Below are 27,511 nucleotides of genomic sequence, written 5' to 3' on the forward strand. Positions count from 1 at the left end.
GGCAGGGGCAAAACTGGTGCTGATGTTGTTTTATACAGATGAAACACGGGCTCGGAAATAACACGCCACTTCTAAAGCAATCCGGAAGAGGAACACAAAAGCAAGCCTGTACATTCACTAAGAATTTGCAGTCATTTCAGATCTCCACTAGGTAAGAAAATACAATTTTGCATTAGATTTTCCGTGCTCAGGGGTAAGAAAGAAAAAAAACAAAACAAAACAAAAAAAAAAGAAAAAGAAAAAGAAAAAAACAACCCAGCCGACATGCAGTGACATCTCCAGCACTTAGGTTTGTAAAAATGTCCTAAGCACGGAAGTACACGTGGAAGAATTATCCTGTCATTTCGTAAAACAAAGCGTTCTAATATTTTACAGAACAAGATAGAACAGTTTTTTTTTTTTTTTTTTCCCCCAAGAGGTCAAAGTCTGAGGGTTTGTTTCTTCTAATTACAATGACCAAACCCGTTTTACTTGTAACTCCTAAGCCTGCCGTTTTCAGCTCATGGGCTCATGGCTCTCAAGAGGAACACCAGACTCTTTCTTCACAGAGCAAAGCCCAAGCCATCTGTGAAGGGGAAAAGGGATGAGACGGGGACTGTCCCCAATCAGTGCCAAACGCGCCTGAGAAATGCAGAAACCATGTGGCCCAAAGCAAGAGGGAAGCCATGGCTGGACTCAGCCCCTCCTGGGCTTCGAGGAACAGGCCGGGCCTTCCAACCACGCGGGGGACCTGGGACATACAGAGAGTTGTAAGAGACCTTCAAGTCAGCTTCCCCGAGGTAAGAAAGGAATGCTCGCTTGGTGTGTACTCCACCATTGCGTTATAGGGACGAAGCCAGACACAAAGAAAAAAGGAGGGGAAAAAAAAGAGTGGCAGTAAAAATAGTATTTTATTCCACCCCCTCCCGCCCTCCCCCCCTGCGACCCCCAGTACACGTCTCCCCTCTCGTTCCCACAGCAAGGTTACAATCAGAAAAAAATAAGTTTCGGGGGGGCAGGATTTGGAGGGGGAGGGGACACGGGTAAAAACAGTCAAATCACAATAGGAATTTTCCAAAATAGGTCATTCCGCTTAGTCGTCTTCTTCTCCCTCATCTTCAGGCTCTCGTTTTCGTTTCTGACCCTTTTCTTCTTCTGCAAGAGTAAGGAAAAGGGTGTTTGCATTAGATATTCACCCCGCAGCCTGAAGGGACCACCGCTCCCCCGACCCAAGAAACCCAGGGTCCACACATCTAGGAGGCTTTGTGATCTTGGAACGGGAGGCAGGGAGGCCCTGGGGTGCCCAGTGCCAGGGTCCTCAGCCTAAGCAAGCTAAGGCAGAACTGGGTGCCAGGCTGCTACCCGCTGGGACCGAAAAGGCTGCCGTACCCCCAGCATCTTCCTCATCCTCCTCGTCGTCGACTTCACCATCGTTATAACCTTCTTCATCCTCCTAGGAGAAGAGATGGACACCAGCATGTCAGAGATGCCCCTGGCCCGGGGCCTGCTCATAATGCGAACAAGATAGTCTTACTCTATTTTAGACCACGGGCTCATTTGAGAACCTGCAGAACTCCTTTCCTAAGAAAGTAACCCCATCACCTACAATATTGGCAAACACCCGGCAGGGGCTGCGGATTCCACTCCCAGGTGAAGAGGTCCCGGTGGGACGCCCCAGAACCAAGCTGCTTCCTGGCCCGCGGGTTCCTAGAAGGGGGCAGACGCCCTGCCATTTAAGTAGGCCATTGCTTCCTTTCATCTGTCCTCAATGTAGTTTTGGCTTCAGGGGGAGACCCCAGGCTTGAGGGATTCAAGGCCCCTGAGGACGCCATTCCCAGCTCGCTTGGGGTCTGGCCAGGAGACTAGCACACAGGGTCCTCTGCCCTGCTGCCCTGAAGCCACGTGCTCCTTGGCTCTGCCCTTAGAGCACGCAGCAGCTTGCTGATTAAAAGAACCTGGCCACACACTTCATTCTACAAGGGTAAATGTCCTTTTATGAGCGCACCAAATAGTCCCCTCCCGGTCTGTTTGCAAGACTGTCCGCGTGTGTACAAGCCCTCCCCTACCGCGAGCTATAAGCAAGCAGAAGGTCCGTGAGATTAAAAAACACAGAACATGCATGCTGTGGCTCCGGTCACAGGAAGGGCGAGATGAACGATCCACCAGCCAACAGGACTTACTGCCCCGGCTTAGGGGGACCTGTCCTCCTAAGTCTTTGTTTCTAAGAGCTCACATTATCCATTAGAGGTCAGTGGAGCAGCTAGACCTAGGGAGTAGAGGAACTCCACGGCACCAGTGGGTGGAAACCTGGGCCGGGCGGTAGGGAGACCCTGCCGGACACCCTCATCCTCATCCTCCCTGCACTGTGGAGACAGGAAATTGGAAGAAGAAAAGATGGCCAGGGAGGAGGAGGGTGTGTACCTTGTCCACGTGGCTGTGGCTTTAAACCTCTCCAGGTCTACCTTCTGCTAGCAGTGAGAGTTTGTTTGTTTGTTTATTTATTTATTTATTTATTTATTTGCAGTACTGGGGATGGAACCCAGGGGCATTCTACCTCTGAGCAATACCCCCAGCCCTGTTTTTTAGTCTTTTAATTTTATTTATTTTTATTTTTTGGTGGTACTGGGGTTCCTGGAAGCCCTTCTACCTCCGAGCTACACTCCCAGACCTATTTTTACATTTTTATTTGGAAACAGGGTCTCCTAAGCCAGCGAGACTGGCTTCGAACCTGCGCGATCCTCCTGTCTCCGCCTCCCAAGCGCGGGGATTACAAGCGTGCGCCACCACGCCCGGCAAGAGTTAAGTTTAGAATGAGAAGCAAGTGACAGAAAATGATTCTGCTAAGGAGACTCGGAACATCCAATCACAACAGCCAGCACAGAGCCAAGAATGTGGCAGAGGGCGGCAACGCCTACACAGGGTGGCCAAACACCTGAGGCGGACGCTGCCCTTAGAGAGTCTACTCACACTACATTTTGTCCTCTTAATAACTCAGTGAGAAAGATTTCACGATGCCTAACTTTCAGGTGCAGAAGCTGGTCCAGAAAGGTCATGTCACTTGTCTAGGGACACACGGAAGAACTGGGATTTACTCCCTCACAGAGGGTTCTGAGCCTCTGCCCTGTGTTTCTCTCACAGAGACCTTGTTTAGAAGCCTGGGAGGCAGCGGGCCTGTCAGGCCGTGTGCTTTGCACACAGGCGACCCTGCCCCTCTGACTAGGGCGCGGCAGCGTTGTCTTCGGCTGTTTACCAGTTCCAGGCTGTCTTATTCTTCCCTGACACACTGTGTAAGTGCTCTGGGTCTTAATTAACACATGGATGCACAACTGCAGAAAATGGGCCAAGGATTTGAAAAGAGCTCATTTTCACATAGATGAGAAGGCCAGGCTTCCCTCAGCAGTGAGTCCCTGGGCCCAGAATCCTCCTCTGACTCCTAATCCAGATTCCCACAACCACCTGCAAGTCTTATCTCCCTGAAGGCAGCCCAGTGACAGGCGGAGGGAAGATGGCCTTCCCTGCCCTTAGGACACACAGCAGGGTCTCCCCACGCTCCAGGCGGATCCCACAGGTGCTGGGTGGGGCCGGCTCAGAGGCAGAAAGTAAAGAAAACCCAGGGCCAGGCAGGGTTCCTCCCGCCTTGCCTCCTTACCTCCTCCTCTCCACTCACGTCCTCCTCTTCTCCCTCCTCCTCTTCCTCCTCCTCCTCCTCGTCCTCCACCAACTGAGCATCTTCATCGTACTCCTCCTCTGTGCAGTGGGGACGGGGAACAAGAGGACGAGTGGTGGTGAGCTGGCTTCTCCCTCCTGGGCACAAGTCCCATGGAGGGCCTGGTGCCAGGGCAGGGCCTTGTCCCTCCCAGACCCACCAGAACCTAGAGCCTCAAGGATCCAATTAGCCCCGCGATGTGATTCACAACATAAACCCTCCCCCAAAAGTTTCCTAAGTGAAAGACCCCCTTGCGGAGGCTGACCCACAGAAGATTGCCAGGTCTGAGCATAAATAAGTTCCAGGGCCCAGGAAAGCCAAGAAGTCAGTTCGTTTCGAAAGAGCATCCAGGCCAAACTCCTCACTTTAAAGGTCAGAAGGCTGAGGCACAGAGAAATGGCTTGCTCGAGGTCACACGTGGAGCAGCCACGCAGGGACCTGGGAGCCTTGTCTCAGGACTGCTGTTCCTTCCGCTGCTCCCTAATGCTTCCACCGTGTGCCAGAGCACCCCAGAAAGAAGGACAGTTACTATCTACTGAGAAAAGAATCTCCACTAAGGCCAACAGGGCATCTGATTATCTTGTGAAAACACCCAACAGACTAGAGAAAGTCTTGTGCCTGAACTCAGCAGGCACTGTCTCTTCTCAAGCTTCTGCTCCTGAAGACCTGCACTGCCCCTGCATTGCGCTCCTGCAGGGGCCTGCAGCCTCCTCCGCAGCAGCCGGGCCACACCCCCAGTGCGGGCCTGGGTCTTGAGGGCTGCAGCCACCAGGGGGCCCCACAGCCTAACCAGCTGATGACCTTGTCCCCACTGGCTGGAAGGGGGTCTTGCAGGCCACACCCCACCTTCCACTATACCCTCAACCCCGGTGGGGGTGTCTGGAATCAGGGCTCACACTCTAGAGAAACATTATCATCTTATTCCCTGGAGGGATTTGTAAAAGTGACAAAAACTGAAAAGAAAAGACGGGGTTACTGTGCGACTGGAGAATCTGGATGTTTGTCTGGGGCTCACACCGTTACTTTAGGGGCTATAACTAATGAGGCTGCTTAGGAGCTAGGGAGGAATGCGAGAGAGAGCCCCACCACCCACAGCTTTGGGAAGGAGCGGTGGGTGGGTGGGCAGCCTGCCTGGGCAGCCCGCGGAGGTTCCTAGCGCCTGGGCAACCCTCTATAAAGCGAAGAAGCACAGTGTAGCCCCCGGCTGAGCTCCTGCTGCCACCCACCATCCTCGTCCTCCTCGTCGTCGTCCAGGCCCTCCACGTAGCCCTCGGCATCAGAGTCGGGGGCCTCCGTGTCGTCCCGGTCATAGCCGTCGAGATATGTGAGCTGCGGGAGGAGCCGGAACACGTTTTCTCGGTAGTCGTTCAGGTTGGTTACCTCGCAATTGAAAAGGTCTAAGCTCTTGAGGTTCTCTAACTTTTTCTGCAAATGAAAACAAGGAAAGCAACATTGAAATGGACCTGCGGAAAGTAGGGTAGAAAGGAGACGACCCGGGGATAGCAGGGATAGCAGGGATGGCAGGGATGCTCTGCTCAGCCGGTGTCTGCTCAGACCCATGAACTTGACCTAGGGTCCTCTTGGTGCGTGAGCCGAGAGCTTTGCCACACTCGCCTGTGGCCAAGAATCCCAGGGAACGAAGATAGAGATTTGGACTAACTCACTCCTGTGTCTAAATAATGATCACCATGGCAGTTAACAGAACACTTGGCATATCGATTCAATTTATCCTGCAACACCTCTAAGGTAAGAATCATTATTAGTGCGGTTTGCACATAAGGAAATGGACCTGTGATGTTTTCTATGAAATAACTTGTCAAGGAGAAGAGGAAAACTGGTGAGGACCCAGATTCTGCCCAGAGGACTTAGCAGACACAGCAAAGACAGGGATGAAGGGTGGGCTGCAACCTGTGTGGACACACCTGGCTCCCCAACCCAAACACTCCCCCACTCCCGGGAAGCAAGCAGTCTGGTCACACTGACGGGGGGGGGGGGGGGGGACCCTGCTGAAGAGGTCTGATTGGGCAGGGAAAGGGACCCCATTCCTATCTGGTCTGCATTTGGTGGCTGGATCTCAATGTTTTACAAGGACTTTATATACACAGTCCCGCCATCACACTGCACTATCAAAACACTTGTACACAGAAGATTTCTTCCTTTGATAATAAAATTATGAAGCCAAGACCTCCAAGCTGACGGAAATGGTTTGCCTTCTACTGAGCAATCAGCGGGAAGACTGGAACGGCACTGCACAGGCAGGTGCGGTGTGCGGGGAGGGGACACCAGCGTCTGGCTGTCACTCTGGCCTAGCGACAGGACCCGAGTGTTCATGGAGAGGAAGGAGTGCTCTGTGGACAGAAACCCTGCAAACTGGAGCTCAACCCACACACCCAGGACGGGGAATCCTGGCCAACTGGGGTCTTCCCTGCCTGCCAGGCTGGCTTAGGAGGTGGTTCCTATGTGTGTATTAACAACAGTGATGCTGGCATAGTGGCACATGCCTGTAATCCTGCTGTTTGGGAGGCTAGATAGAAAGATCACAGGTTCGAGGACAGCCTCAGCAAGTAGCAAGTCTCTCAGCAACCTAGCAAGACCCAGTTTCAAAATAAAAAGGGTGAGGGTGTAGCTTGGAGAAAAAGAACATCCCTGGCTTCAATTCTCAGGAGCACACACGCGTGCACGCATACACACACACACACACACACACACACACACACACACACACATGAGTTAACCTAATGCAATGGTACTTTATTTCCAAAGATCTGTTACTTAATCAATGATAGACCTTACCAGTTGGTTTCCTTAAGCAAAAGAATATAGTAACTAAGATCTCGGTTATTTTGACTCAGACCTGCCCCTTTCTATCCAGTAAGTCAGGGAAGTTGGGGTGCGCTCAGGCCTATGGGGACAAGAAGTGCTACCAAGGTCTCTGGGGTGCCAGCCTCTAGAAGGCCCCAGCCACACAGCTCTGAAGCCCACCTCCAGGGCCAGTCGAGCCTGAAAAGATTACACTCAGGCTTCTAACGCTGGAGACCAGAACCTGAGGCCGAGCTCACTCCTGCCTACATGCGGCCAGCCCTCCCGGCTCTTGACTCTGGCCACGTTACTTAACCTCTCCGCAGGCCTCACTTTCTCTATGGACCAAGCAGAAATAGTAGTTCCCATTTTATCTCACAGCACATAATTAGAGTCCAACGTGAAAAAGCATTCTACTTTTCACAAAGGCAAAAGTAGTATTCCTCACCCGATCCCTCCCCACCTCCCAGCCAGCAGAGCGGGGGCATCCAGATGACTTACCAGCGGCTCTATTGTGCTGAGGTCTTTAATTCTGTTGCCACTTAAATTTAGATGCGTAAGGTTCGGACACTTTTCTGCCAATACTTCCAGGCCTCCTGAGATTCTGTTATCGCTTAATTCAAGCTAAACAAGGAAGGAAGAGAAAACCCAGAAACGGCTTTTAAAACGAAGGCGCTAGGCTCGGAGCCCCAGCTAGGCAAGGGAGGAAACGCAGTCTTGGGAATTGCCGGGCGTGTCTGAGCACGCTCTGGCCTCGCCTCCAATTACCTCCCTGAACACACGGTGCCCGCCCGCCCGGAGGCCGGCACGCAGGCGCCCCCGCTGTTTACCTTCTTAAGTTTGTTTAACTTTGGTAAGTTTGCGACTGAGATGAGGCCTACGTTGATTGTACTTAAGAGTTCCAGTTCTTCAAACTCATCTGTGAGGCCCTCGATTTTGCCTTCAATCGACCGACAGTTGTCCAGGACAAGTTCTTTCACCTGGAGAGGAAGGACTGCATGAATGAGGGGTCGCCAGGAAGCCCCATCATCACAAGTCCTCTCCCCCCACTCTTTCGGATCACCGCAGCAGTGGTGAGGGATGCTCTGCCAGCCCCCGCCTTTCCACCTGCAGTGGACTGAGGGGAGGGGAGGGGGCCTGCAGAGCCAGGGGTCTTCTCCAGAGAGAAGCCTGGTGGGGCAGGAGGTACCCTGAGGCCAGCAGCTGCATTCTGGCCCTGCCGCCTTCTCCCCAACTAGTAAAACCAAACACCACCTCCTGGCTCCATGGTGGCACCAGCCACAACGCTGTGGGGATCTCTGGGCCTTGCGCACCCCCATCCCTTACCCCATGACCCAGCCAGACCACCCGGGAGGGCCAGTACCCGCTTCCCTCATCCCCCTTCACCCTGGGTGCCTGCATCCCTCGGCTCCTGGTCCCCGGGACACACAGGTGTCTGCTCACTCCTCCTGCCGGCAGGGGAAGCCTGTCCACCCGTGCTGGTAGCCATCACTGGGGCGAAGACCAGGGACCCCTCTAACTGCCCACCCCCAGTGCAATTATACCCAACACAAGTTTCCACGAGGATGAACACGTTCTGCGCTGTCCAAGAGAGGACCCACAAAACCGTGTGTGGCCTCTGGGTACCTCGATGAGCACCCCCCCACACACACACACACCTGAGGAACTACATCTTGAACTTTATCTGACTTCAATTAACCTAAGTAAAGAGATTCAGGAGAATACCAGTGTAGAGCCCAGCTCTAGGCTCCGGCCTCGCGGGCGTGTAGAGATGGAAGGAGAGAAGGAAGCCTGCGCGCCCACGGTGAGACGCGGCAGCCGGTGAGCCCCACAGGAGGACTCCAGGTTCCGCTCTGCGATGCTCTGTGCCCCACCCATCCCTTAGCCCAGGCATGGGTACTAAGCCCTCCCTCCCTCCTGGCTGAACCAGGGGGGTCTACCTCCGAGCCACACCCTTGCCCTCTCTTACAGTTTTGAACCCGGGTCTCCCCAAGCTGCTGAGTCTGGCCTCAACCCGTGCTGCTGCTGTCTGTCTGCCAAGTCCTGGGATTTCAGGTCTGCACTACCACACCTGGCTGAACCCTTTCTTTCTGGTGAGTTGGGAAGAAGTGACCAAAAACCACCCTCCCATGAGGTGGTGAAAAGGTAGACTTAGCTTTTCACCACCAGTAAACGTGGCGGGAAGGTGGGCCGGGAGGCAGCAAGTGTAGGGCAGGAACTACCGCCATAGGCAGGTGGCCCAGGTGTGCATCCTGCTGTGAAAAGACCAGGTGCTTGGGGAGCCTGGCCTCTGGGGAAGGAAGGAACCTCGAAGGCGGCTCCTCCCTGCTCATTGCACCTGGTGCCCGAGAGCGTCCCTTGAGCCCAGGCACCATACCCCAACCCGCAGGCTCCCTGCAGCCAGCAGTTCACACTGGGTGAGGGCCCTGGAGCACACCTCCCCTGGGATCCACCACAGGTCACTTGCTATGGGCGTCCTTTCCCACAGGGCTCCTGTGCAGCTGTTTGAGGGGGTTGGTTTCTCTTCCTGGCTAGGCAGGCAGCCTTCCCGCCAAGTCCCTGGAGGGGTGGTCCTGCTCCTTGGAACAGCCCAACTGGCCTCTCTGTTCCGTGCAAGCCCAGGGAGACCGGCTTGCCTCCGTCTCCCTGGGGTCCCTCTGACTTAGGCATCTCTGGGCCCGGTGGAAACTCGCGGGAAGAGGACGCGGAACAGGGCCCGTGGTGGGCACCAGGGCACAGCCCGGGCGCAGCCACCTGCTTCCATTCTCCCCCGTGGCTGCAGGCTCACTGCTCAGCCCAGGGCAGCAGCAATTTGTGAAGCAGCGGTGCTCTCTCAAGCTAACAGGCCATCAGCCCTCTGGGTCTGGGAGCGGGCGATTCGTCCCCAAGAGAGGCCAGATGTCCAGGTCAAGCCACCTTCTCAAGGTCACTGGTAAGAGTGCCTGGGAGCCGAATCCCCAAGGCCCTCTACTCCAGTGCAGGAAGTCTGTGGAGCCAGGAAGCAGGTCCCAGGGGACAGAGCAAATGGGAGACCACGGGGGAACGCTGAGGAGAGAGGGCCCATCGCCAGCGTTGGTGGCTGGTTTCCTTGGAAAGCTCCACTGAATAAAGATAAATATGAGAAGACATTCCAGCCCCCCTCACCCACTGCAGACAGGGTTTTCTAGACCAGCAGAGGGCCTCCCTCCCCAGGGTCATAAGAAAAGGCGGGGAGGGCCAGCGTGGCGGGGAGATGGTGCTGGGGAGTTCCGGAATGCTCAGAAAATAGTCTCTTCCCTGGAGGACCCCTCTACTGGCCACTGTGCTGCGAGATCCAGCTGCCCAGGGATCCTAGAATCCTGGTTTTGAAGTGCCAACCAGGCCAATTCCCAGCTCCTACTACCATGCCCAAACTGGGGCCGCTTTTCTAGGGACACTGTGCAAGCCTCAACAACTCAGGTTTTTATATCTATCCATATGTCTCTATTTACCTACCTATCTAGTTATTTATTTTTGGTAGTAGAAATGGGACCCAGGGGCATTCTATCTCTGAGCTATACCCTTATCCCTTTTTTTTATATCTTAAATTTTCAGACAGGGTATTGCTAAATTGTCGAGGCTTTTCTCGAACCTGCGATCCTCCTGTCTCATTCCCAAGTACTGGGATTACAGGTGTGTGCCACCACAACCAGCTTGTTTATTTCAATTTAATAATTGAGGCTGGGCATGGCAGTGCACGCTTGTAATCCCAGTACTTGGGAGGCTGAGACGGGAGCCTCAGCTACTTGATGATGTCCTCTACAACTTAGTGAAACCCTGTTTCAAAATAAAGAATAAAAACAGGGCTGGGGTGTAGCTTAGAGGTAAAATGTCCCTGGGTTCCATCCCTAGTACCACCAAAAAAAAAAAAAAAAAAAAAAAAACCACCCTAGCTCTTTCTTGAACCCTCACCAAGCAAATGGTCTCTGTGAATCCCACAACCATCCCATGGGCATTCATGGGGCACCCTCTCCGTTTACAGCCACACCAGAACTGCCTGTCCCAAGCCCAGGACCATCATGGGAGGGTGTGTGCTGGGCCACAGTGGTCAGCACTGGCATGCGGAGAGGCCCGGGCAGCTCCTCTGACCTTCCTAAACACAGGCATGCGCGCTCTCCCAGGCCGCCTCAACTCTGGACTTTGCTGGCTGCGACTACTTCCTTTCAGCCCCTCTTCTAACCGCTCCAGCAGCTGGGTGGGCACCGCTCCCAGAGGACCCAACCCTGGTTACACTTCCTCGGTAACCAAAGCACACAGGGAACCCAGCCCTGACTCAGAGGCTGCAGGAGGGAGTGCAGCCCCAGGGCCCTGGCCTGGATGCTTCCATCCCTGGGAACCTGGCGGGGTGAGGGTGCTCAGCACCCGGAGGCTGAGGCCAGAGAGAGAGGGAGGGTCTAGGGCCTGGATCCTGCAGTTGCTGGTAGCACCACACTGTGTTCTGATGGAGTCACCCTGGCCAGGGAGGAAGGTGAATTGCCTGTTATGTGTGTGAAACAGACCAAACAGGACAAAACAGAGCAGGAGGTGTGGTAGCCAGCCGTGCAGTCATTCTGGCACCCCCAGCCTGCCCCCGCAACCCACCCGGGACTGCTCTGACTAGATCCAGTCCGTTCCCCTGTACCCTTCCATGCGAAGAGACTCTCCCTTCTGTGCCCCGGCTGTGTTCCTGCTTTAAAAAGGAGGGGGCTCATTTCCCCTGCCAGGTCCCGGGCGTGAGCAAAGTGCAAAGTTAAAATTAAACTGAAAATTTGTACTTTGGATTCAGACAGTCTCCCAATTCCACCGGCCATTTAAAAATATCCAAATGTGGTTGCTCTCTCTAGCCTGACGACTGGAATTACTCTGCTTGTATCAGGACTGTTCCGCACAGGAAGGACCCGGCACTTCTCAGCTCCTCTGGTGCTGGGACCGGAGGCTCATTCACGCTCTGCCCCCAAGAAACGTCAGTGAGGAGGCAGGATGGTTCCCAGAAGCCTGACCGCCCGGTGGCTCCCGCATTCCTTGAAAAATTTGTCCCCAAAGCACAGGCCTGGCAGTCACTTCCCACCAGCAGGAGCCGAAACTTCCATGAGAAATACAAACACATTATTGCTCTAAAGGAACAGCTTGTTTATTTCCAAACTGTGAAGTCTTGTCTTTGCAGATTTCTCAAAGTTGACCTTTCCTCTCCATTTCCAACATTGCAGCCATGGTCACTGTCACCTCAAGTTACTTCAAGCCTGTTCTTGCCTCCAAACGAGGACTCTGTGACCTGAGGACAGACACGGCTAGGAGGAAGCCCCTGCTCCTGGAATAGACCTCGACCTTGAGGCCGAAGACCCCACTGGCGGGCCGACCCCATCTCTGTGCCTGTGGAGAGGTACAAGGGCATCTGTTTAACCTACACAGTGCAAACGAGAGCCTAGGAAACACGCCTAGCTTTGCAGTGCCTCAGAAATATTCAAGTCCTCAGCACGGCCTCCAAGGCCCTTCCTTCCTCCAATCTCCGGGCTCCCACCTCCCACCCTTGTGCTACAAATCTAGCTCAAGCCCCCCTGCACGGGAAGCTTTCCTAGGACCCAGCTCTGAGCATCCCGGGCACAGAGGGCAGCTGCCGCATGAATCATTTAATCATGTATTAAGCATCTGATCCTCCTGGAGGTCAGGGACTGTCCTCTGTAATCAGCCTAGCGGGGCGCGGACAGCAGAGCAACTGCTTAACAAATGTCCTGTTTACTGTGCCAGGCTTCAATACTAGGTACCAGGAATACCGACAGGCAAGCCGCCTTGGACCTCGCGGTGTAACTGGTGGAACACGCAGTAAATGAGCCTGCGCCCGGGGAGCAGGTGAGCTGTGCGCATGCCTGACCTGATGGAGCACCCCGCACACGGGTCTCCGGCTCACCCTCCCCGGGGGCTCCTGCCATGCTCTGGGCTCAGGGGACACGGAGGTGACGGTGACGGTGAGCCAGCAAGAGGCTGGGTGGCCGGCCGGCCGGGAGGAGTCGGCCAGCCAGTAAACAACTCCAGTCCGCTGTGCCAGGTAGCAGGACCAAGCCTGGGACAGAGTACATTCTTCAAATGCCTTCACCCGATAGCACAGTCATGCCAAAGGCAGACAAGAGGCCACCAGAAAGACCGAGAAAGAGGATGCGCCACCCCACAGCAGGACCGGCTGCATGACCACGGGCCCTGTGCAAGACAACGCGGGGCCTCGCTCAAAAAGCCTCAGGAATTCCAAGGCAAACAGCAGCCCCCGCTGCACAGGTCACACAGCCAAGAGATGGCCCTGATGAAGTCAGACGGCATGAGCCTGAGACGGAGCCCACTGAAGGAAGCACACAGGGGACTGTTCTAGCGGGCCACACAGCCAAGAGATGGCCCTGATGAAGTCAGATGGCGTGGGCCTGAGACGGAGCCCACTGAAGGAAGCACACAGGGGGACTGTCCTCTGCGTCTCCAGTACTTCTGGGGTGACACGGGGAGGTGGACAGAAGGCCCACTCTGGAGTCAGACAGCCCTGGCTGAAGTGCAGATTTCCTACTCCCTGACCCCTCTCCCCTCCCTGAGCTTTCAGTTTCCTTCAATGACTACAATGCCCCTCACCTGGGGTGGGATGAAATTAAATAACACACTCAGAGCACTATGACTGGCAGGTGGCTTTTCCCAAGCCACCTGCCTCCCTTTTATCCATGGCCAAGGCATGAGGCTGGTGACGGGTCCAAGTCACCTAGGCTGCCTGCAGGGATTTCTCCTGGAAAACACAGGCCCTCCCACCCTGCTGGAGAACCAAGGTGGCGTGTTCACAAGGCATGCCCCTCTTGGTTTCCCACCCACACCCTGTCCTGCTTGTTTTTCTTTACGCTAACCTCGAGCCTTGATTTTCTTTTCCTTTACCGAGCAAGAATTCAGTAAATATTTGTAAGCTTTCGTTTCAACCTTATCAGTCCCTGACCAATTTAGTTTTCAGGTTCCAGTCTTTGCACAGAAGAGAAGACGCGAATCAAATTGACCCTGTGTTTTTTGGTGCTCGTGGGTTTTAAATAGGTCAGCTTCTAAATGGGCCATCCCCTGTTGCAGATACCATTTCTAGCTAGAAGGCCAAATTGTTTAAGACACCAAGGTTGTTTTAGACAGTAATAAAGAGATATATGCCTGTGATTTGGTTGTTTTAACCATAAAATCTATAGTTTTGCTTCACAACTAGTGTATATGGAAAACCTGCAAAAATTAGGTCCTACAGGGAAGAGCCTTAGGGGTCATCCAGGCCAGTGGCTTGATGACCACAACCCATAGGAAGAAATAGTACACACTTTTTCACCTGTTTGGACATACGCAACTGAAATAGAACTTTACTTTTTTCTATCCTTTTAAAAGATATATATAAGCAAAATGCTGATCTAGTTTGGTCCTCTTTTTTCAAAGGAAAAGGCAAGCAAGGTCCAGAATTGCACAGAACACCCAGACCCCAGAGCTGGCTGGTATGTGTAGTAATGGAGGTTGAAGCCAGGGGCATTCTATCTCTGAGCTACACCCCCAGCCCTATTTTATTTTATTTATTTTTGGTGGTACTGGGGTTCCTGGAAACCCTTCTACCTCGGGCTACACTCCCAAACTTTTTTTTTTTTTTGAAACAGGATCTCTTAAGCCAGCGTGGCTGGCTTCGAACCTGCACAATCCTGCACCATCCTCCTGTCTCCGCCTCCCATGAGCGGGTATTACAAGCACAATCCTGCGCCATCCTCCTGTCTCCTCCTCCCACGAGCGGGTATTACAAGTGAGCAGGGATTACAAGCATGCACCACCACGCCTGGCTATTTTATTTCTTATTTTTAAACAGTGTCTCACCAAGTTGTTGAGGGGCTCGCTAAGATGCTGAGGTTGGCCAACCCGCAATCCTCCTGCCTCAGCTTCCCAAGTACTGAGATTACAGACGTGCACTGCCACACCCAGGCTGGCTGATTTTTTTCTCTTTTCTTTGCCACCCCACACAGCCACCCTGGATCAGAAATCACAGTCCCCAGTGGAAAGCTGTGGAACTAACATCTCCCATGAAGCTTCTGGGTTTCTGCTAACAGGAGTCTGTTCCGCAGCCTTCGCAGCATCTGGGGCTGGGGGTTCCACACTTCTCGAAGGTCTTTCATAATCTTAACTAGGGGCAGGTCCCCACATCACTTTAAAAACAAACAAAAATCTCTCCAAGAAAAGCATCTGTGCATCTGATTTTTGTTGTTGCTGCTACAATGTAGCTCTGAAGGCAGCCACGCACATGGCAGCAGGAAGCGGTGACGCCATCCTTATTATTTTCGGGAGCCCGGGACCAGGAGCCAGGGCGCCGCCGGTAATTGGGCAGGAGGCCGGGCCGGCTCATTGGCTGAGCCCCGGTGGCTGGGGAGGACCCGCATTAACATAAACCCTGTGACTCCACTCGCGCCGCCTGGAACCAGCTCTGCTCCGCTCCCCAGGGCGCAGGAGGAATAGGTTCCTGCCTCCTCCAAGCAGAGGAGCAGGGCTCCGCAGCGCTGGCTTCCTCGGGCTAGAGCTGGCGAGGGTGGGCAGTAGCACCCGCCTTTAGGCAAGCTGAATGCGCCGTCTAGCCAGTGCGCCTCCTGGAGCCTTGCTCCACCCTGTGTCCTATCTTGGCTTCCCTCCCCTCAAACCCCGCTCCTACCTTCCAGCCAGTCCAGATTATGCCACCGCCTGCAGGAAGCCTTACTGACTGCCCAGGGCAGCTGGAACTAGGGCCCAGAGGGCTCTCTAAGGGTCTGAACAAGAGAAGGGGTCTAGGGTCTGACTGCTGGGGGAGGAGGGTACAATGGGGAGGAGGGTGCAATGGGGAGGAAGAGACAAGAGTTTTGGAACTGGTAGAAGTAAATCAAGTGAAAATCTAGCAGGCTCTTTTTTTTTTCTTTTTCTTTTCTTTTCTTTCTTTCTTTTTTTTTTTTTTTTTTTTTTTTTCGTTTTGGTACTGGGGATCAAACCCAGGGACTTCTACCTCTGAACTAAGCCATATAACCCATTCTTTTTTTTTTTCTCTCCTAATTTTGAAACAGCATCTCCCTAAGTTGCAGAGGGTCTCCTTAGTTGCTGAACCTGCACTAGTCCTGTCTCAGCCTCCCAAATACTGGGATCACAGGTCTGTGCTACCATGCCTGGCTGCAGGTTCCATCTTCTACGCTCCCTTCCTATCTTCCCATGGGTACCAGAATACCCAGAGGCAAGAATTGAAAGCGGTGTTCAAAGGTTGCACTAGCAGAGAAGGTGGTGTGTGTAGGACCAACAACCAGAAAGAGAAGGAAAAGGTGACAAGCATCCGAGTGCACCGTAAGGTGTGCCCCACGGCTGTCTTAGGGCTCCAGCCTCCTCCATGGCACCAACCTGACTGTGCCCTAGGGAAGCCGCCACCCATCTCTGGGTACCTGCCAGTCCTCTATCCCATACCTTGGACAAAGGAGCTTAGGTACAGAGATGAGGTCCTTTCTAGTTCCAAAATTCTGAGTCCAAATGCTTTGAGCCTAAAAATAATCCACTCCACATTCAAACTCAGTCACTGTTCCCCAGAGGAGTTGGGCAATTTCAGGGGTCACGGTGCCCATGACTTATCATTGAGGGGTGCCAGAAAGAAAACTTGGGAGACAGGGCAGTAATAAGTAAAATGGGAAAATCAATCCCCCAGTCTCTTTAAACACATGAGGGACACAGGAAAACAATACCCAAAGAAAACAGTCCTGAGAGCCCAGTGCCAGGTTCCGAGTGCGAGGCCTGTTAGAGCTTGCTCTGCTGAGGTGGTCTCCAAGCTCCTTTTGGGCAGGGTTGTGGGGGAACAGGTCGCCCTCATGGGGCTCCACTCCGTTCTCCACTCACCAGTGCCCTAAGTTCATAATACAAGACATTGCTGTCCTCAATGACCTTGTTAAAGAGCCACAGGACTGTCCCTCCAACAGAAAAGCCACCAGGAGACACAGAGGACAGCCCAGTGCGAAGGGGTCACCTCACCCTCCCTAAACGCCACCTTCACCACGTCACAGCAAGTCTTACTTGCTACTCCCGCCCAGAAGCCTTTAATAGCCACAGAGACCAAGAGCAAATCCAGAGGGGATTCTCAGCCCCCTTTTACCGCTCCCTCAGGGGAACCCCGCAGCTCCTCCAGGCAGTCTGCCCCCCACCCGGCTGGCCTGCCTGACCCACAGCAAGGCCAGTGACCCAGGCGCTGCCCTACAGAAACACCCTTGGGGACCTGGCGCGGTCCACCAGGGCTCTGACAGCCGCTGCCTGGACAGCTGCCTGCCTTCTCTCTCCCAACAGGGCTTTGCTGCGGTTGGAGGGCTCAGTATCCCCAGGGGTCCCCTGCCCCAGGAGCTGCTCTTAGTAAGTGCTTGCTGAGTGGTCACATGGGCACAGGCCGGAGGGTGAAGGTACAGGTGGGCAGTGGCTCTGCAGAAACATCTGCTTCTAGAAAGCTAAAGCCTATTCACGCTGAGGCAAGACTCCCACTAACACCACCCTTGGACAAATCAATTATCTTGCTGGCGGATGCGGTTGATTGTGGCTTCTGAAAAGAGATGGGGAGATGTAAGCCCAGCTGGGTGGGCCCAGCTGTGGACTACAGGGGCTGCTTGCCCCTACTACGGTCCTTGGGGCACAGCCCAGGGTCTCTGCCATGGCATGGCCTGGCATGGCAGTTGACTGCAAAACCCAAGTTAACTCATTTCCTCAGTTTCACTACTCGATCCCTGAGATGGCAATTCTAAGCTTCTGCCCATTCCAGCCCCCAGTGTGAGGGAGGTAAGAAGGCGCCAGCCCACTGAGACCAGGCCAGGGCACTTCTATGGGCACCTGCCCCACTCCCAGTGGCTTATTATTATTATTATTATTATTATTATTATTATTAGCAGTGCTAGAGTTGGACCTTGGATTCCATACATGCAACGCAAACCCTCTACCTTGAGCTACAACCCAGCCCCTCCAGTTGGCCTGTGTGTGTGTATCACTGGGGACTGAACCCAGGGGCATGCTACCTCTGAGGTATACCCCCAGCCCTATTTTATTCTTTATTTTTGAAACAGGGTCTCATTAAGTTGCAGGGGGCCTCACTAAGTTGCTAAAGCTGGCCACAATCCTGTGTTCCTCCTGTCTCAGCCTCCCAAGCACTGGGAATCCAAGCCTAAACTACCACACCTGGCATGCTTGGCATTCATTCATTCATTCATTCATTTATTTAGTGGTGTTTGGGATGGAACCCAGGGGGCATTCTACCTCCAAGCTACACCCCCAAGCCCAATTTCTTATTCTTTATTTTGAAATAGGGTCTCACTAAGTTGCGGAAGGCCTCACTAAGTAGCCGAGGCTGGCTTTGAACCTGTGCAATCCTCCTGCCTCAGCCTCCCAGATGCTGGAATTACAAGTGTGTGCTACCACACCCAGCCCCTCTTGACTTTAAAAAATGCTTCAATAGGCCGGGTGTGGTGGTGCACACTTATAATCCTAGCGCTTGGGAGGCTGAGACAGGAGGATCACACAGGTTCAAAGCCAGCCTCAGCTACTGAGTGAGGCTCTCAGCAACTTAGTGAGACGTTTCCAACTTTTCCAAATAAAGTATAAGGTCTGGAGTATAGCCCGGAGGCAGAAAAACCCCTGGGTTCCACTTTCAGTACCACAAAAAAAAAAAAAAAAAAAAAAAAAAAAAAAGCTTCAAAGATCTAAAGGACCCTATCAGTGCCGCCTCTGGGGGCTACTGAGTCCAGCTCAGCAGTTGGCAAAGCTGAGTAGAAGCACTTGTGGGGTCACCCAGGCCAAAGTTGGCCCGCTGCGGCCAAATCTTGAGCTGTTCTTAATACTCTTGGCCTGGGAGCCACACTCCAAGGCCACAGGTCTCTTCAGGGCCATCCCTGGAAGAGGAAACATAGGAAGCAAATAAAAAGGTCTCGGGGAGATCCCAGGCCTGAATCTGGCCCTCCTTCCCAGCCCACCTCTCAAACCTTAGCCAGCGGCAAGCGCAGAAGAGGCCGAATGGCCGCAGAAACAAAACCTCAGCCTTGGCCCCCTTCCCGGCCACCTCTGCCTCAGCACCGACAGGAGCGGACCAAAAGCCGCCCAGCACCCCAGCCCGGTGTCCACCACCGATGGGAAACCGCTGATTTGGGCAGAAACGGAAACCAGTCACGCAGAAGAACCTAAGGCCGGGGCTGAGAGTTGTTTCTCTCCAAGGCCACACAACGAATTAGCCAAGGGTTACAAACAGAGGCAATTTAATCTCAGTTCTTTCTCTCTTGGACAAATGTGAGATGCACAGCTTGCCCAAGTCAGTTAAGTAAATGCCCATGGCAGAAATACCCGAGACGAAGTGGAGAGCCAGAAGTGAACGCTAGCTCCACGGCCCCTAACCGGAAGGGGGTCATTTAACGCACAGGAGGTGGGTATGGTAGCATGTGGACGGGAGGGACAGGCAGCCCAAGAGAAACAAAAGGAAGAAAGGAGAAAGGGATAATTTTCCTTCTAGAATTCTGTCCCTCTCTTCTTGGATTTCAGTGACAGAACTTTACCTAGATTTATTGCTGTATTTATTTATTTATTTATTTATTTACGTGTGTGTGTGTGTGTGTGTGTGTGTGTGTGTGTGTGTGAGATACTGGGGGTGGAACCCAGGGGCTTTTCTACCTCTGGGCTAACTCCCAGACCTATTTTCTATTTTATTTGGAAACAGGGTCTCACAAGTTGCTGGGAGCCTCACTAAGTAGCTGAGGCTGGCTTCGAACCTGTGCAACCCTCCTGTCCAGCCTCCCAGCACGGGGATTACAAGCGTGCACCACCACACCCGGCTGTTGTTGTTTTTTTTAAATACAGGCTAATTACCTGTACATGGTGGCACATGCCTGTAATCCCTGACTTGGGAAGGTAAGACAGGAGGATCGTAGGTTCAAGACCAGCCTCAGTAGTTTAGTGAGGTCTTCAGCAATTTAGTGAGACCCTCCAAATAAAAAGGGGGAGGGAGTTGAGAGCTCAGAACACCCCTGAGCTTAATCGCTGGTATAAAAATAAAGAAAGAAAAAAGAATGAATGAGTGTGTGAACACAGGTTAATTGTTGTTCACAAGTCTATAGCTGCTTTAATCTCAAAATGCGAACAACAGAGAAATAAAACCCTTACAACTCTCACTCTATTGAAAAGTCCAGGGGGCTAAATGGCTGGAGAGAAGACCCTCACAACACTGGCCTCTGCCAGCAGCAGTCCCCTGGCCACCCCGGTGTGTGTGGACAGAAGTGGGCGGGAGAGACCGAGGTCCTTGGTTAGGGACCTTGGACCTTCGCATGGACAAGACCAAACCGTGAGTTCCAAAACTTGACAAAAGAACTTGAAGAAGGTAACCAGGGGTGGAAAGACGACGGAAAGTGGGACGCTGAAGAACAATGGAAGGACCTGGTGATGTTTAGGCCAGAGGGTGAGTGGGGAGAGCACGACCGCTCTCTCCGACTAGCTGGGGGCGAGCCGTGTGCACACACAAGTGCACGGCCTCTGTGCTGCCCCGGCGGTCCCCGAGTCAGGGCGCTGGAATTAGGGACAGGTTTTTGCTCAGCGCAAAATGCGAGAGGGGCTTGGGATCACAGTGCTGTCCCGAGAAGACCAGGCTGCTGAGAATGGATGCTCTCGGCCCTGTAAGCATGAGAATGTGAGGCTGCTAAGTGGAGGGTCTGCAAAGCCTTACACAGAAACAGTGCTGAGCAACTGTTAAATGGATTGATAATACTGGGTGAGGAAGCTCTGCAGAGATGAGGCCTGGGTCACTTTACCTTTTAAAATGCTAGGGTCTGACTCTTCTCTTAAAGGAGCATTACTCGCTTAGCCGCCAGGCCCAATTTACTCATTTGACAGTTTTTGTGGTGCAGCTATTATGTGCCGGGCACCGTGCTAGGCATTAGAGACATAGTGTGTGCTATGCATTAGAAATATCGTGGGGAAAGAATCTGCCGGCACTCATGGGCTTAATTCTAGTGGGGAACCAGGTAATAAACCATGCATGCATATGTCACAAAGAAAGAGGGCAGGAGAGAAAAGCAATAGCGACAAGGGCCAGCAGTAAAAAGGGGACCAGGAAAGGCCCACCCGAGGCAACTCTCTGCATCCCTGAACCCAGATGATTACCTGGGGCCGGCCTCCCAGGCAGAGACTCCAGATGGGAAGCATGCTTGGCCGACTGGGGAAGACTCAGGGTGCCAGATAACCACCGCGGAGGCGGCTTGAGGTGTGGAGCGGGCTGCTGCCCGCCACACGCTCGTGCACGCAGGTGGGCTGCTGCCCGCCACACGCTCGTGCACGCAGGTGGGACACTCCGCGCACAATGGACCGTGGGGAGGGGGCGGCTCGCAGGGATTGTCTGGACCACAGCAGAAGAGCTAACCCAGGATCTGGACAAAAGCCTAAGATTTCCCTTGCCTGCCTTAAAGGAAAAACATTGAAGGAACTTCCTTCACGACTGCACCGCTCCTGAATTTCCAGGTAGGAATGGGCCTGAGCTACGCTCTTGAGTGTGGAAGAGTGTTTAGTCAGGAAATCTGACCTGGCTCCAAGCTCAACCACTTAGAAACTGCGCAGCTTTGGGCAAGACTCCGCTGAGACACAGTTTGGTCTTTTTTTTTCTTGGTGGTGGTGGTACTGGGAATTGAACCCAGAGACATTCTACCTCTGAGCTACACCCCCAGGCCTATTTTACTTTTCATCTTGAAAAAGGTCTTGCTAAGTGGCTGAGGCTGGCCCTCTTCTTATCTCAACTTTCCAACCGGCTTGGACCACCAGGTCTGTCTGGGACTCAGTCTCTTCATCCGTAAATAGGAAGAACAATCTGTACCGATCCCTCAGGTCTCCATGGGACCAAATGAGATAATGGGTATGGGACGCACTTGCTAAGGCATGCGGTCCCAGAGGTCACCGTGTTAAATTTCATGAATATGTTTCTTACCCAGAGAGACATCATGGTTCCCCGCACGCCTTGCACTCAGTTCTCAACAAATGTTTGAACTGAAAAGCATTAAAAATAAACTGAGAAAAAGTTATTGCCATTTTTCCTCCCTATTAAATGGCAGCAGCCAAACTGGGCCTGGTGGCACATGTCTGTAATCCTAGTACTTGGGAGGCTGAGACAGGAGGATGGATGGCAGATTCGAGGCCAGCCTCAGCAACTTAGTAAGATCTCGTCTCAAAATAAAAAAGGACAGGGAGTACGGTGTACCTTGGAGTAGAATGACCTTGGGTTCAATCCCCAGTACAAAACAAAAACAAACAAAAAACCCACAGGGTAGCCAGACTATTCAAGAACAGTACCCCTTACTTTGGGGAGAAGTACCACCAATAGAGTCACTCTGAAGCAGTGTTTTATGGGATGAGCTCCCAGGAACAGGAAAGGGGACGAGGTCTGGCCTTCTGGGGAAGACTGCTTTCTGTGCTACTCTAGTCTTTCTCAGATATCCTGTGGTCAGGCCAGGTCAGCAACAGAAGGGACCACAGATCCTCCTAAGACAGGCCAATCTCCCGGGAAAGAGCAGGACACACACTTTCCACTCCAGTTAAGATGTCTTTAGCCAGGCAGGGCATGGCACATGCCTGTAATTCGGCACATGCCTGTAATCCCAGTACTTGGGAGGCTGAAATAGGAGGATCAAAGGTTCAAGGCCAGCCTTAGCAACCTAGTGAGATTTTGAACATTTTGTTTCAAAATTAAAAGGGCTGGGGTGCAGCTTAAAGGTAGAATGGCCCTCAGTTTGACCCCCAGTTCCATAAAAGGAAAAAAATAATAATAAAAGAAAAAAAGCCTTCATCTGGTCCAAAGTCACTTCTGATGGGATTGTTTTGTTTTTATTGTTGTTGTTGTTTGTTTTGGTACTAGGGGTTGAACCCAGGGGCATTTTAATTCTGAGCTATACCCCTAGACCTATTTCATTTTTTTAAATTTTGAAACAGTCTAAGTTGCTGACAACCTCATTAAATTGCCGTGGCTGGCCTTGAAACTACAATCCTTCTGTCTCAGCCTCCCAAGTACCGGGATTACAGGTGTGTAAGACCACATGGGCCATTGCTGGTGTTTGTTGTGGCTAATTTTCAGTTTTTTGGCTAAATAACATGTTCATTTTGTGGTTTTAAAATCAGAAAGTATAAGAAAATATATGGATAATCCCCTGTCTTATTCCATTCCTTGTTGGCCCAACCTGCTAAGTATCCCTCTAAACAGGGATTGTTTACATGTAATAAACATAAGCAAATTCAGAATTTTATTATTCTCCCTTCTACCCAAAAGTAGCATTTCATATTGAATTTTTTTTTAATTTGCAGTACCGTCACCAGGGACAATCTACCACTGAGCTACCTACACCTCTAGACATTTTTGTTTTTTATTTTGGAACCAGGGCCTCACCGAGTTGCCCAGGCTGGCCTAAAACTTGCAGTTCTCCCACCTCAGCCTCTGGAGCAGCTGGGATTCAGGTGTGTGTCTCAGCACCCAGTATCGCACTCATCTCTGCATGCCTTTCTTTATGGTACACAAAACCCTCTCGTGCATATTTGAAGCTACTGAGGTCCCCTGGTGTGGATGTGCCACTACCTTCCTTAACCAGTCTCTTATGGGTGAGAATTTGAGTTGCTCCTAAGCTCTGCGGTAATCACTGCACTATCAACTAGAGCACATCATTCTCCATTCACCTAGCTTATTGACAAAAGTGCCCTCTGACCAGGGTGGCCGTCAGTAGAGTCCTGCAGACCTAAGGGGCTCGCTACTGCCTACCTCTGTGGGCGAGCTACTTAACCTCCTTCATTCATTAAGTATTGAGACCTTACTAAATACCAAGGGCTGGGGACACAGCAAAGAAGGTGTCCTTTCATTCCACTGCCAGAGTGCCCAGCCTGGGAGGGACAGGCAAGAGGACCTTTATAACACACAGAGCGGGTCCGTGTGCCTCGACAGCCTCGGGACTCTCTGGGCCTGCCTCCAATGGGCACCGCACCTCAGGGGTGTGCTAATGGATGGAAAAAGCAATGCCTGGCAGGTACCTAGCAAGTGGGTACTGCACAAAGCTCCTTGTAGGTGCTCCATAGAGGGTAAGCCTCCTCTTGTCCTGGAGGTCCTTCCTTCCATGGGGGATGCCACGCCCATGCTCCCACGGGCACTACTCTTTCCCCACCAGGACTTCTTTCTCGAGGGAGCACCTGAGTCCCTAATTATGCCTTAGCCTACTTTTATTGGAAAGCAATTCACCTTCCTTCCACTTTCCAGACCCTGTTCAGTGTCTCTGAGGCCCCTGCTTACGTTTCTCATCTCTGGGCACAAGCCCTAGTATTTGAAGTAGGTCAAGAGCCCTAAGAGGAAACCCAGGCATTTCTTAAGACCCTGAGCATAGATAGACAGACCTGAGCAGGCACAGGGAAAGTCTATTTTACCTGGGATAGCTGTCAAAGTATAAAATAACTGTTTAAATGAAAAAAGGGAAAAGAAAGATCATTAAGCCTTACATCCTAATAATAAAATATTTTTAACACTAGAAATTTTGGCCCCATCTATTTCACTTTCTTAGGAAAATAATGTACCAATTATGATACGGAAGAGAAAGAAGTGGAAGCCAAGGGTCTAGGGCTTTCCAGATTCTCACCAAAGTAGCTGGAAGGGGAGGTCAAAGCTAAGACCCCAGGTTCCGCGCGCATTCTGAAGCTGACCACCTGACTTTGCACCCAGCGCAGCGCCTGTGTGACCACGGGCCATTACTCAACTGTTTTGAGCCTCAGCTCCCTCATCTGTTAGAGTGGAAATAATTACATTCACCTTGCAGCATTTGGGGAATAAACATGGTTTAGGGCACATAGGTATAAAGTTAAATAAAACACAGAAAAAGAATTTATTTTTCCTAACCATTTTGTACAAAGATGGAAATCTAGTGCCTTCCTTGTAGGAGCTCAAAAGAGAACAACAGGCATCAAAGCATACAACTTCCACAGCACTGGGAGGCCAGATTCCTCCCGGGCAGTCAAGAGGTCTCATTTCAACAGAGGCCCTAGAACCTCCTCAGCCGGCCCTGGCTCTTGCTGGTCTTGGAGAGGAAGCCAGCAGCTCTATTTGTGCCCTCTGCCTACCTGTGGGCTTCTCTCTACTGAAATAAGCCCAAGGCCTCCTGGGTCCTGCCTCCCCACCTACTGCAGATGGGAGGGACTGGGAGGGTCACCCCAGCTCTCCCCAAAGCACCTGGCCCTCCAGACCACAGTGAGAGGGCAGGAAAGGCCCAGGACGGATCCAAGAAGCCGCAACAAGGGCTAAAAAAAAAAAAAAAATCACTGCTACCTAAAATCACTGCTACTTCAGAAACACTGGTGGAAAACTCATTCTGAGAGTGAGAGCCGGTGGTCACCAAGGCCAGGCAGCCAGAGGAGCCAATTCCAGGTCAGCCCTCGCCTGGACGGCTGGCTGGCAGATACAGATGGGTTTAAAATGTCTACCCTCCCAACACCCCCAGCTTTAAATGAGAAAAATAAATCCATTATTGCTAATAAATGCAATTTAGAATCCCAAATCATTTAAAGCATGAGTCCCGGGAGGATAATAAAAAAAGACATTCTGGGATAACAAGGCGGAGGTCGGTGCCTAAGGTCGGTGTGAGAAGAATACCGGCCAGCTGTGACCTCTCGCCTCGTGACTTTGCATGGGAACCTTGCTGGGCGTCAGCGTGCTCCCTGTATTTCTACATGGGCTACTTTAAGGCTCTGGTTCTGAGGGCTTCCCAGCCCCCGGAGGTCACTGGGGCATCTGCTTAATCTCACCTCTTCAGAGAAGACTTCTCGGATCGCCATCCCCTGTACCATGCTTTGCCCATCTTCCTGGTGCTTACCACGCCAGCGGCCATGCCTCTGTGTGAGGGACCAGTGACTGCCTCCCCCAAAGGGTGAAGGCCCCATGTGGGCAGCAAGGTGATGTGCATATCTAGTTCACTGCCATGTCTAGAACGCTTTGAACACAACCCAGGACACGGTAGACGTTCAATCAGTCAAGAGCTGAGGCTGGGGGTCACCACCATCTGGGTGACTGGGTTAGCTACAGAGCCCCTCCGCACTGGCTTCTGTGGGCAGATACCACTCTGGTTAACAGACAGAGCCGGCCACGGACTGCTCACTACCGGTTTTGCGGTGCAGCAGGCACCTCTCAGACCAAGACCCACCTTGCTGGAAGTCTTTGGCCACTGGCCAATGGTAGACGCACATTCCCATTTCCTTTTGCAAACTTGTCCTGCAGCTGCTCCTGATAACCCAGCACCCTGGCCACTGGAATGGACAGAGGTTCCTGGGTCCCCACACAGGCCAAACACTTGCCGGAACAGAGTACTCCTGCGGCTTTACAAGGACAAGCAGCATTCCATTTCCCTCCAGACACCCCACCCGAAACAGCAGCCCCAGAGGGCTCCCACCAGGAGAAGCCTCCCTGGACTCACAGGCCACACCCAAATGTACAGACACTGAACCAAGACACACAAAGGCACGTCTGCAACGGAGCCGCAAACAAGACGGGGGCCCAGAGGAGCAGGAACACTCATCATGGCCACGGGCCAACCTCTGCAGAGAGACTCCAGCAGGCCTACGAGTTGGCCAAGGAGTGTCAGTGCACATGCTACCCACTCTTCTTAGATCACATCCAGGGTACATCCAATCTCCACGGCGAGGAGGAGCCACGCAGAGGTGGAGGGGCGCCTGGGAGCCTGTGGCGACCGGTCTTGAACAGAACATGTACAGAACAGGCCCCTGTGCAGACAGACCCTTCCCCCAGTGGCCAGGTGGAGTCTGGGGAAGACATCTGCCACCATCAGAGCCTTCCTATGTCCCTGCCCGGGCTCCGCATACCCTCAAGGTGCTCCACCTCTAGCAGGGTTGCAGAGAGACACTGACCAGACCAGCAAAGAGAGGTGACTCAAATGCACACCCGGGCAAGGAGACTGCTGCTGCAGACCTGGATGTCACTCGTGGACACGCTGGCTCCCTTCTCCCCAGAGAAGCCAGGAGGCTTCATCTGAAAGACTGATGGGCAGGCAGCATGGGCAGGAGTTGAGACGCAGGAGGGCCACAGCCACAGCCCAAATGCAACAGGGAAGGTGAGCCAGGCAGAGACCCAGCCCAAGGGCAGCCTTGGGGCAGGGGAGCCCACAGCTCGCCTGATGCTCCCCAGTCCCACCTCAAAAAGAAACTGGGGCGCCGGGCGTGGTGGCACACGCTTGGAATCCCAGCATTCAGGAGGCTGAGACAGGAGGATCGCGGTTTGCGGACAGCCTCAGCTACTCAGTGAGGCCCTCTGCAACTTAGTGAGACCCTGTTCCAAACTAAAGGATAAAAAATAGTGCAGGGGTTGTAGCTTGGAGGTCAAATGCCCCTGGGTTCCATCTCCAGACCCACACACACAAAAAAAAGAATAGAAAATAGGAAAAAAAGAAACTGGGTCTCTGTCCTTTGCTGGGGTCCTCCCACCCACTTTAGCAGCTCCTAGCTAGGCCTCCTTCCAGGAGGGTACACAACCCAGCCACACAACCCAGCTCCGCCTTCTACAGAGGGGCCCAGCTTGATTCAGACCTGTCTACAAACACACCTGCCACAAATCAATTTCCTTCTGTCCTGACAACCACCCCTGGGGAAAAGAAACTACTGTTATTTACTATTTGAGAGGCAGTAGCCAGGGCTCAGAGGTGACCAGCCACTAAGATGCTCAAGTTCAGAGGTCCCCAGGGGGCCCCACTACACGAGACCCCTTGGCCTGTCCCTGCCCCTACAAAAGGGCCCCTGGCCTCTCAACCCCCTAGAGACCGGATGGGCCGTCTTGACCACACTTCATGAGACATAGGCCTATCACAAATTACAAGTGTGGTAAGCAGAATGAGGATGTGTTTTTTTTTTTTTTTTGGGGGGGGGTGCAATTCTTGCACCCAGCAGGTCAAAGTCTGCTCCTTTCTTTGCTATTTTGTGGCTCTTTCCCCCCCCCCCCCTTTTGCATCTATTTAGTAAACTTCTTCCTTCCTGCTGTGA

The 27,511-nt window shown here is 52.6% G+C and overlaps 1 protein-coding gene across 1 annotated transcript in view; it reads right to left on the reverse strand.

Annotated features, from left to right (window-relative positions):
- Positions 1-1,072: 1,072 nt before the first annotated feature.
- ANP32A (acidic nuclear phosphoprotein 32 family member A) overlaps positions 1,073-27,511 on the reverse strand; it is a gene marked incomplete at both ends in the record, with an annotated part of 34,896 nt that continues 8,457 nt past the window's right edge. Inside the window, 6 exons of the mRNA XM_080692200.1 lie at positions 1,073-1,134; positions 1,369-1,432; positions 3,629-3,726; positions 4,912-5,110; positions 6,986-7,108; positions 7,315-7,464. Of these exons, the coding sequence (XP_080548326.1) occupies positions 1,073-1,134; positions 1,369-1,432; positions 3,629-3,726; positions 4,912-5,110; positions 6,986-7,108; positions 7,315-7,464 (696 nt within the window). The remainder of the gene's footprint in view (positions 1,135-1,368; positions 1,433-3,628; positions 3,727-4,911; positions 5,111-6,985; positions 7,109-7,314; positions 7,465-27,511) is intronic.

This window comes from Muscardinus avellanarius (assembly GCF_963383645.1).
Source record: "Muscardinus avellanarius genome assembly, chromosome: 3".
NCBI lineage: Eukaryota > Metazoa > Chordata > Mammalia > Rodentia > Gliridae > Muscardinus > Muscardinus avellanarius.